The sequence below is a fragment of the Prunus persica genome, chromosome G8 (assembly GCF_000346465.2).
Source record: "Prunus persica cultivar Lovell chromosome G8, Prunus_persica_NCBIv2, whole genome shotgun sequence".
NCBI lineage: Eukaryota > Viridiplantae > Streptophyta > Magnoliopsida > Rosales > Rosaceae > Prunus > Prunus persica.
In genome coordinates, this window is record NC_034016.1 from 11557252 (window position 1) to 11568335 (window position 11084).

Genomic DNA, 11084 nt, shown 5'->3' on the forward strand with positions numbered 1-11084 from the left:
ATTAGTCATGGGACTTTGGCACATCTTGGCTTGACCTTCAATGTACAATTAAACACGGACAGAAATGAGGAGATACCTAGTACCATCAAAGAATGGATGGAGATTGGTCTTTTTGTAGTCTATTTTATCGACCTTTGCGAAGTTGGGATGTGTTTCTTATGCAATTTCTCACTGCAGACAAATAAAGTTCATTTTAACCCACCTTTTCTCTATTTTTCGTTTTCTTCAGGGGAAACAAATTGGCAAAATTACAAATGCGGCAGTAGATAGATTCCAATTACATGCCACTACTTTATATCAATACAAAATAAATATTTTTAAAATAAGAATAATAGCGTAACACCAATATAACAGCTTCAAAATTCAAGGGTCAATGGACAAATTGGCACCTAAAGAGAACTTTGAATTATGAACTGTTGGCTTCTCCTTTTTTACCCCCAAGTCAGGGCATACCTCAGTTAGAATTATTTGCATATAGTGAATGAGGCATGAGGCAAATAAATTAGATCTGGTTCATCCACATGGACAACTAAGCGGTCTGGTTCATACACGAGAACATCAAGAAGCCACAGAAAATCAGCCGTTTTCTGCTCGGTCGTAGGAATTGGATTTATGCTTTGGTGCAAATGTAAAGCCATCTGGAACCTTGCCGAGCAACATCTCAGAGATCCTAACCTGCAAGGAGTAGAATAAATAGAAATGCAATCAAACTACATGTTAAGCAGGTTGGGTCAGTGGATCCGATCAGCTGAAAGAGAAGGTAAAGCCATACCCAGTCCGCAGCAGAATCAGAGGCCATTAGTGTCTCAAGGTCATCACGACCAAAATAGGCCGGTGGGCGCCAGCTCAGCCGTTGAGGAATGACCTCTAGAAGGCCAACAGGTACATATCTACAAGTGTAGCTAAGCCATTCTAACAAAAAACGCCTAGTTGTCTCCACACCTGAGACATACGACAAGATAAAAGCCCGCAGAAAACAGAACTTCGATAAGCACAGATGTTGGAAAAGGTTTACGCCATTTATTGACAACTTAAAAAAAAAAAAAAAGTAAACTTTCAAGTAGAAACCAACATGGAGTTGGGTAACTGTTCAGTTCAATATCACGTAATTTTATAAAAGCATTAAACTTCCTACGAGGGCACGGTTGCTAAGTAAACTACAGCCAGTATGTTAAATAAACTAATAATACAAACCTTTAGTGTCAGAGCCCCAATGTTCAAGGCCAAGACGTACATAATCCTTTAAAATATTCAACCGCTCCCCAGAACTGATATCCCAGTGTCTCTGCTCCTTTATTTCAGTAAAAATCCAAGGCTGCAAATCACATGGATGTTTAGAACTCATAGGTTTTAAACATGGTTCAACAGAAATTTAAAGTTTAGAATATGCACGCACAAACACAAATGTAAGATGTAAATTTCAGGAATATACTACAACATAAATAAAGATACATCTAAAAATAAACAAAAGTAGTTGTGTCAGGGCGTGAAGGTTGCGGACAAGACAAAATGCAAAACACAGACCTTAACTAGTGCTCCTCGAGCAATCATGCATGTAGAAAGCTCAAGGCATTCAGCCTGGTGCTTGTTCCAATCTAAATACGAAAATATGTCTCCATTTCCAAGTACTGGCAAAGCATCAGGGGCCTTTCTGGCACACTGGTATACATATTCCCAATCTGCAAGCTTGCTGTAGCGTTGCTGTCGAGATCGACCATGTATTGTCACTGCACTGGCTCCCCAGTTTCCCATGTCTGCAATAAGCGAATCAATGCGATTTTTCCCCTCAAAATAGGCTGTCCTGACCTAGAGCAACAAGAAAGCAGCAGTATAATATTTCTTGAACAACCTTAAAACACTAGAAGTTCACATAAGAAGCAATCAAGCAGAAAACACAATTAAAGCTAGAAATTGCAGTGAACATCACATTTCGGAACCAAACAATTGAACAAAAATGTGACACATCCTTCAGCTAAAACTTGCTATCTTGCAAACTTATGTAGAATGTTTTGTTCATAGTTGCATAGAACTGGCATACAATTCAGTACCTTAATAGTTATAGGACAGTCCACTGTACCAGAAGCTGCTTGGACAATGCCTTTCATCCGCATTGGTTTTGTAAGGAGAGCTGATCCAGCACCTTTGTTCACAACAATATCTATTGGGCACCCCATATTTATATCAATAAAGTCCACCGTACATTCCTGATTTACAAGTTCAACAGTGCGTGCCACAGTGTCTGGATATGCTCCACATATCTGAACACCGAACAAATCCTCAGATGAATGTCGCCTCAGAAGTGCCCATTCTGATGCTTGACCCTATTCCCATATGAAATTGCAATTAGGAAAATGTGACATTGGAGGGTAGATTACAGCATTTACCAATTAAATTACAAAACCAGAAAGAAAGAAAAAAAGAATAGAAAAGGTAATATATGAAACGAAGAAAAATGATTAGCACAACTCCAGTTTAAAGCGAAAACACTGCTGATCTTGACACTGCCTATGTGTTGTGGCATACATCGTAGAGCTGCGGAGATGTAACCATTTCTTTTCTTAGCAAGTCAAAGAGAAAATGAAAACGCATGCTTTCTGGTGCACGCTTGAGAACAAATATCAAATGACACTAATACCCATCTCAGGCAAGTTAAATTATTTGAACAAGGTTCACTAGCCTTAATGTTAAGTATAAAACTCCACAAACAACAGAGAAAAGATATAATTCATCTAGGGAATGGTATAAAGTACTATTTATTTTCACATCAAATGATGAAAGTATTCTTTTGAAAGAATTTATAAAACTCAAATTTCCGATTGTGGGATGGTGCAAACATCACGGATCATCACATTAATCAAACAGTGAAGTAGATGAGATCAACAGCATTGGGTGGCGTCATCAGGTGAAATGACATTTTTATGATAGTATGAGAATTCGAGATGATTTAGGCTTAACCATTAGTTTTTTTTTAAAAAAAAAATTCAGCTTCTCATAAATAATAAATGCAATTACAATAATCAGCTGGCAAAAGCATAGAACAAACCTGCAAAAGATTTGTACACATTGCCATTTCACCACATGTTATATCTGCTCCTAACCCTTTGCACACCCTTCGGAATGGAAGATTTCCAACAGTGGTCAGAGGCGCAAGGTACAGCTTTTCTCTAAAATCAATAAGCTTCTTTTCACGTGGGTGTAATTTTAGGCTTCTATCACTTTCTGGTGATACAATATCAGCAGTAGCCTCTGGTTCAGGTGATGTACAGCTTGGCTCAACCACTTCTAATGTAGCATTCGCACCTATTGCAGTATAATCACCTTAAATTGGATGCCCCCAACTATTAAAACAAAATAAAATAATTTAAAGAAAAAAAGGGCTATACCTCCATCATCTACTTCACCAGATAAAATCTCCTCTTCAATTTCAGATCTTGGTTTCTTCGAAGGCCGAGATTCATCCAATGAAAATGTTTCATCAACACCATTCTCCTCTCTTATTTCAGCAGCCAATTCCATTTTATCATCTGAGTTATTGGGGAATTCAGTACAGCCATTTCCATCAGTAACATGACAGTTATTTGAAACAACCTGATCATCCTTCTTATTTTCCAAAATCTTTATTTTTGAATTAGCAGGCCCCTGCAGAAGAATAATAGAAATATTAAATCCAAGTGAAAATCACAGAAATGCACATAAACCAGACACAAATTCCCTGTCACCACTATTAATGTTTAAGGCAAGGACAAAAACATGAATGAAAGAAGACATTTACAAATGTGGTGGCCGACTATCACTTATTATAACTTGGATATTTAATTATCCCTTCGCAGTAGCCAAAGGCCATTGCTTCACTTGAAACAAATTAATGTGATAAGATTGTGGCTTTCTACAACAAGAAAGAACACCAATATATAATTACTCAGTAGATCATTTCAACTTAAAGTGTAGAAGTTCCTGTGTCTTCAATCCAAACATTTAAGCAGAGCATTTTTCTATCTGAAACCTTTGAATTAAGGAGGTATGGATGTACAACTACACCTTTCTTTTTCTTTTTTTTTCCTGCATCGTATTCAAAACCCATAGTTTTTTCAGGCACCCCATACACCCCTCTATGAATTTAATTAGATATCATTTGATACCTTAGTTTCAGGGTGCAGGTAAAGTACCATGATAACAGAACAGAACCACAATGAGAATTGTTATCATAGAAATAATCAAAATATAGCAGCATGGGAATCAAAACCAATATATTCCCATTTGTACAAGCATACAGATAGAGAGAGAGAGAGAGATTTAAGAAAACATGGATAATGTATGTTAATACCAGGAGACCAAGAGCCTTGAGTTTGGCATCTGCCTTGGGGAACTTCACTTTATTCTTCCACAAAAGCTTTTGAACATCTTTGCTTAATCCATTCATCTCAGAGCTTCTCCTGTGAGCGCTCACATCTCCAGCTTCAACGCCATCTTTATGTGAACCCAAGAACCTACATGCCAACCCATAAGGGCATGTCTCTTTGGCAGTCATGAAAGGACAATCTCCCTCTATATCCTCAGGTTTCTACATTCAACAACAACATCGAATCCTCAAAAGGGTCAATCGCCACATAACATTTTATTTACAAGAAAACCCAACAGCCAAAAACTCAAAAACACTACACAAGCATTCAAATCCAATCTTCAATACCTGAGCTTTATAAGCTTCTATGTCGTGGCTGAAGCGGCATTTGTCGTTGTACGGACACCGACTAACATCTCCTCTTTTTGCTACCTCAGGGCAGATGCCTACAGCCGATTTCACCGCCTGCAATGTTGAAGAAAACAAACTTGTCAAAATTGTCTCAAGCTCTCAGCTAACAACTCAAATTCCCATCCCATCCTTTTCTTTGATTTCAAATCCCCAAATAAGGGATTCACTATTCTCGTATCCAAACACAAACCTGCTGGCGTTCGCGCTTGAGCTGCCGCTTGGACTTCTTCTCCTTCACTACGCTAGTCTGGGCAGGCTTTGTTTTCCCACCTGAAACGTCGTCGTTCTGCTCGTTAGAGCAAGCTCTGATAGGCGGAGGGCAAAGGAACTGTTTCTTCACGGGAGCTATGGACTTGGCTACCAGCTCCTCCGGCGTTCGGTCAGCCCAGCTGTTCGAGACTCCGGGGACCGGGGCAGTTTCGGCGGGAGACTCGTCCATGGCAGACCGAGTTGACCCGTGCTACCTCGTTAGGGTTGGTTTAGGGTTTATTGCTATTGTTGGGGGAGCACCGATGCATTGGAGTCTGAGTGAGAGTAGGGTTTTGCAGGGTGTTTATGGAGACCAGGTGATACGAAACGACGTTCAAATATTTTTTGAACCCCAAATCAAAACGTTACGCACTTACCAACAGACCTGGCAAATTACACACGACTCATTAACATGATACGAATTTATACGAAATTATCAAAATTTGAGTCGAGTTGAAAATAAGTGAACTCATTAATCACCCGCTAGTTAAAGAAAAATTAGGTAATAGACATAATTAACTTTACTAATTAGTATTTGAGACATTGAGCATTTTTGTTTGGGTTTTAATACCTAGAAAAGAATTGTTATTTTGGATTAGGTCAAAGAAGAGGGCCAGATTCGTTGAGCCTGTCTAAATTATAAAGGTAAAATACAATTTTACCCTTTTGTTTTAAAATCAGATTTCAGCACCTTTCTCTCTCTCCTCTTCCTTATTCACTCCAGCGATGACGACTCCCTCTTCTCTCCATTGACGATACGACGCCCTCTCTTTCTCCTCTTCCTTCTTCGCTCAATCAACGACGACGACACTCGCTCTCTCTCCTCTTCCTTATTAGTCTCCATCAACAAGAACACCGTCTCTCTCATCTTCCTTCTTTTCACGCAAAGCTCTGTTTTTCATCTGGTGAGGTATGTGTTTTCTAGATCAGATTCGTATTTCAATTTTGTAGATCTATTAGGCCAACCTATATGGATCTAACAATAGATCCGTTATTTCAATTTTCTATATCAGATTCTTCTCAAGCGAAGTTTCTGTATCTATTGATTTATTAAGACTATATGGATCTAACAATTCGTTTGGCCAGCCTTGTCATTGGTGTGGGGTGAAATGATTTGGCTTTAATTCACATTTATAAATGATTTGGCCAGATATTGGGAAAGGATTGGGCAACAATGGTTCTGCAGCTGGAGTTGTGCTTCCGCCAATTACAAAGAGGCCAGCCGGAAGACCATCAACAAAGAGGATCAAAGTTTTTGGTGAATTTAAAAAGGCCATTGAAATGCAGTCGGTGCAGTGTTGCTGGGCACAATAGGAAGACTTGCAAGGCTATTATATGAACACTCCTTCTCATTTGACAATTTTTTATTTTAGATATGGTTTAGCGAATGTATAGTCAGTTTCTGCGTTGCACTTTTTGCAAAAACTGTATTGCAGTTTTAGTTGCTTGTAATTGGCTACACAGCTTCTAATTGGATATTGTGATTCTTTTTTGAAGTTAATGAAAACTATACAATTGTTTAATGAGTGGATATTCGTTTTCGACTGCCATTCAATACTTGTTTTCAGATTTTGAGCAGATTTTGTTGCAGAAACTGCATTGCAGTTTCTGTTTATTTGTTGCAGATTATGAGCAGAAACTACATTTCAATGCTGACATACTTAAATGTGCTTTGAACAAAGTTTTAGTACTTTGATTATGGCTTTGGCTTTGGCTTTTGGGTTCTTTTCACATTTTTTGAGCTGATTTTTTATTTTTATTTATTTATATAAACTGCACTGCAGTTTTAATTTGTTGTAGTATTTTTGACCAGAAAATTCAGTGCAGTTTGTTTGTTTCCTTTTCGTTTTGTTGCATCCTGTTCCAAGATTATATTACAGTTTATAAGTATAGGAAATATGTTCTCATATACCATAACTAGAAATATTTACAAACATCCACAAGAATTAAGATACATATTGTCTTGAGTTAAGGAAAGGTAAATCACTAGAGACGATTAATTACACAGTTTTTGTGGTGTAGGAGTTTTGTGACATATTGTGCTCGATATTCATTCATGAATTTCTTGTCCACGCTTTTTGAAAGGGGTTTTCTTGAGAAGCTTCTTCTGCCTTTCATTGAGCTTGTCCTTTATGTCTTTAATGATGCTGTTGAAAGCATAGGCATTGCATCGAAATTGGACATAGTCCAGTCCGGGTGCTTTGCTTTCCGATCATAGTTTGGCTTTGGCTTTGGTTTACTCTTTTGAGCCATCGTTTTGATTCTGCGCTTTGGTTGGTTTTCAGCTTCATTCTTTTGTGGTGACATTTCTTGTTCCATTTTGTGATATGCACTGCAGTTTGTAGTCAAAATCTGCAACAAACAACCAGAAACTGCTGCTCAAAATTTGATGTGAAAAGAAACCAAAAGGCAAAAACAGTACTGAAACTAGGGCTGGCAATGGGTCGTGTCGTGTCGGGTTCGTGTCGTGTCGTGTCGGGATAATAAACGTGTCAAGAATGCTCAACCCGAACCCAACCCATTTAATAAACGTGTCGTGTCGGGTTCGGGTCGTCTTTTATCGTGCGGGTTTCGAGTCGTGTAACGGGTTCATAAAGAATAACATGCATGTTACAAAACTCACAACCGAAAAAATTTTAATTAAAAAAAACAGAGAGAGTAGAGAAAATATAAGGAAAAGAAAGAAAAAAAAAGATAGAGAGAAGAGAGAAGCTAAAGAAAGAAAAAAATAGAGAGAGAGAGAGAGAGAGAGGAGAGAAGATTGAAGGAAAAGTAAGAAAGAAAAAAGAGAGATGAGAGAAAACTGAAGAGAAGGAAAAAAAAAAGAGAGAAGAGGAAAGGAAAAGAGAGGGAAAAAAAAAAGAGAGGAGAAGAAAGAAGGAAAAAAAAAAACAAAGAGGAGAAGAGACGGGTTGACGGGTTGTACACGGGTTGACACGACCCGTGACACGACCCGTTTAATAAACGGGTTAGATAGGTATTATAGCGGGTTAGCGGGTTGACCCGAAACCCACCCGTTTATTAAACGGGTCAGAACGGGTTGACCCGAAATTGACCTGTTTTTTTATCGTGCGGGTTGAACCCGCTAATTTCTCGTGCGGGTTTCGAGTCGTGTATCGGGTCGTATCCGAAATTGCCACCCCTAACTGAAACTAATATCAAAACACATTTAACTTCATGAGCAGTTATAACATTCCCATAAACCCTAGCAAAAAGCACTCTGAAATTGAATTATGGAACCAGAAATTGCAATGCAGTTTCTGGTAAAAATCTGCTACAAACAACCAGAAACCAAAAGGCAAAGTACTAAAACAAATATCAAAACACATTTAACTTCATGAGCAGTTATAACATTCCCATAAACCAGCAAAAAGCACTCTGAAATTGAATTATGGAACCAGAAACTGCAGTTTCTGGTCAAAATCTGCTACAAACAACCAGAAACCAAGTTTCTGGTCAAAATCGAAGACAAACAACCAGAAACCAAAAGACAAAAACAGTAGCAAAAACGAATATCAAAACACATTTAACTTCATGAGCAGTTATAACATTCTCATAAACCCTAGCAAAAAGCACTCTGAAATTGAATTATGGAACCAGAAACTGCATTGCAGTTTCTGGTCAAAATCTGCTACAAACAACCAGAAACCAAAAGGAAGAAACAGTAATGAAACCGTCATCGGTGTAAAACCTAAAATCGAATAGAGTACTGATTCATTTTCTTACGGTTTAGCTTCGGTCGTCGTCGGTGGTCGTTGCTCGTCGTCGGTGGTCGTTGCTCGTCGTCGTTGCCGTTGCTCATCGTCTTCATTTCTGGTCGTCCCCGTTGCTGCTCATCGGCTTCGTTTTTGGAGAATAATTTGTAGGTTTGCAGTGGGATATGAAAGGTCGAGCGAAACCAGTTTTTGAAGTGATTAAATTTGAGTAGTGTCATTTTGTGTTGTGTTTTGTGGGAATGTTATGTCGTTTTGACAGTTTTAAGTTTTGGTTTATAATTAAATAAACTGTATTTGACAGTTAAGCACAATGGCACATGTAGTAATTTTAGGGTTGTTGGATGTCCTTTTGGTAAAATTAGGTGGCTTTGGTTTTATATTAATTAAGCAAAATTAATTATTTTTCTTCCAAATTAGTTAAGTTTTTTATGGGTTAAAACTAAAGAGCCCTTAAGTTAATGGGTCCTAGTCAATTCGCGAATATTTGCATCCACCCGTTAAGGAGGATAATTTTGTAATTTTTCAAGATGTTTTTAAAAACATATCTTAATTCCTAACACCAAACAGACGCAGCTTTTTTTTTCTGTCATTTTTCATCTCTTCATCTTTCCCACTCTCTTTTTTAATATTATTTTTCCTTCAACCAATTCTCTCACTTTTTTTCTTCTTCTTTTCCCTTCTCTCTGCCTGTCTTTTTTTTTTTTTTTTTCCTATTCTTCTTCCTCTTTCCATCATTCTTTATCTCTGCCTTTTTTTATTTATTCTCTTCTACTCTCCACTCAACGTACTCAGCCCAGCCAAGAGAAGACTGGTGAAACAGAGACCAGGGCCGTCCCTGAGATTTTGAGGGCCCTGTGCGAAACTTAAATTAGGGCCTCGCATAATCTAATACGAAAATACTATAAAAATTTGCCACTCTGCAATCATTTCCACTTGGCCCATAAAATTTCCATTGTTTATATCATGGATCTTCTCATTACTTCCACGAAAAGCCAAACTATATTTTCCAAGATATTTCACAATTCGATTTTGTAAAGTTAAGCTATTCCTCCTTTGGTGTGGTTAAGTTAAGCTTCATGTTGCCTGTTTGTAAAAAGCTTTCTGTTTTATTATTTTATTTAAATTTTATAATTATGTAAAGTTTGAATGCAAAAATAATATCAAAAAAGGCTAGCCAATAGAACGACCTCAAGGAGCATCGAACTCGGGCCCTTTTGCCAAAGAGAGATGCACTCCATCCAACTCCCATGAACACGCTGTTGTGCAAATATCCATACGCTATACTATATATACGATTCATATAATATTAATATATATATAATACAAAGAATTTTTTTTTCGGGGGCCCTTAAGAATCGGGGGCCCTGTGCGGTGGCGCCACTTGCACCACCCCAGGGCCGCCCCTGACAGAGACCTCCATCACAGCGACGTCACCTGAGATTTTAGATTTCTTCATGTACAGCCCCCATCTCTCTCGCCCTAGGGCCTCTATCTCTCAGTCAATTTTCTTTATTCCTCTGTTTTTGCTGTTGTTGTTGGGTTTTAAGGTTGGATTGAATGAGAGCGACTGTGAAAGTGGTGACCCGAGAGAGAGAGAGGGATCAATTCTGTAAGATACCTGTGAGAGAGAGAAGGTTTTTTTTTTGGGGCAGTGGCGGAGTCAGAAATTTTACCACAAAGGGGTCTTAGTGTAAAAGTCTAAATAAAAATTTAGGATAGAAAAACATATTGAAAATGAAGTCATAGTACTTTCATTCATAATTCATAACAGAAACAATATTACAAGCTATAATTGTCCACGACGAGGTTTCATATTTTGAAAACGAAGCATTATAACTTCATTTTCAATACAAGCAAAAATATCTCTCTAAATATAAACAATCAAGTTATCACTCAACCATTGATCTCCAATTTTGTTCCTAAGTGGACCCTTAACAATATTCATGATAGAAAATGTCCTCTCCACTGAAGCAGTTGCAACCGGTAAAACTAAAGATAATGTAATGAGCAAATACACATAATTGAATACTTGATGCATCCTTGTCTCCACCATTTTTTTTGCAAGATCACAAATCCCTTCCAATTGAAAGAAATCACTACTGGAATGCACATAATGAATATCTCAAGTTGATCTTCAAGTGCTAAACGATCCTCATTCGAAAAGTCTTGAGGAAAAAATTGAGCAAGATGAAGTAACTTTGGTTTATCAAACACTACAAATGAATCTTTCGGACTCAAACATGCCAAACAAATAAGCAACTCGGTATTTACCTCATTACAGCGATCCTCTAACTCCATAATTTGCTCATCAATGACATAAATAAAGAGCTCCACACGATAATGACGACGATTTGTCTTTATTGGAGCAT

The 11084-nt window shown here is 37.9% G+C and overlaps 1 protein-coding gene and 1 long non-coding RNA gene across 2 annotated transcripts; one reads left to right on the forward strand and one right to left on the reverse strand.

Moving 5' to 3' along the window:
* LOC18766784 (tRNA-dihydrouridine(47) synthase [NAD(P)(+)]-like) lies at positions 188-5378 on the reverse strand. The gene is made up of 10 exons (XM_007201138.2): positions 4941-5378; positions 4688-4804; positions 4325-4561; positions 3384-3639; positions 3044-3300; positions 2049-2321; positions 1525-1806; positions 1195-1315; positions 773-942; positions 188-675 (listed from the first exon to the last, which is right to left on the reverse strand). Exons 1-10 carry the CDS (start codon positions 5187-5189, stop codon positions 577-579), a joined length of 2061 nt encoding a protein of 686 aa, XP_007201200.1. The 5' UTR covers positions 5190-5378; the 3' UTR covers positions 188-576.
* On the forward strand, positions 5604-6500 carry LOC109946276. Its single transcript, XR_002269466.1, has 2 exons — positions 5604-5909; positions 6150-6500. It is a non-coding gene; the product is annotated as an uncharacterized LOC109946276 (long non-coding RNA).

What these genes read in the sequence shown, in the direction of transcription:
- LOC18766784 (XM_007201138.2), bottom strand. Translation starts at nt 5,189, where the DNA reads ATGGACGAGTCTCCCGCCGAAACTGCCCCGGTCCCCGGAGTCTCGAAC. An exon ending in TCAAGCGCGAACGCCAGCAG is followed by an intron (nt 4,805 to 4,940) that starts GTTTGTGTTTGG and finishes TCAACATTGCAG; the next exon opens with GCGGTGAAATCGGCTGTAGG. An exon ending in TGGTGAAGTAGATGATGGAG is followed by an intron (nt 3,301 to 3,383) that starts GTATAGCCCTTT and finishes ATACTGCAATAG; the next exon opens with GTGCGAATGCTACATTAGAA.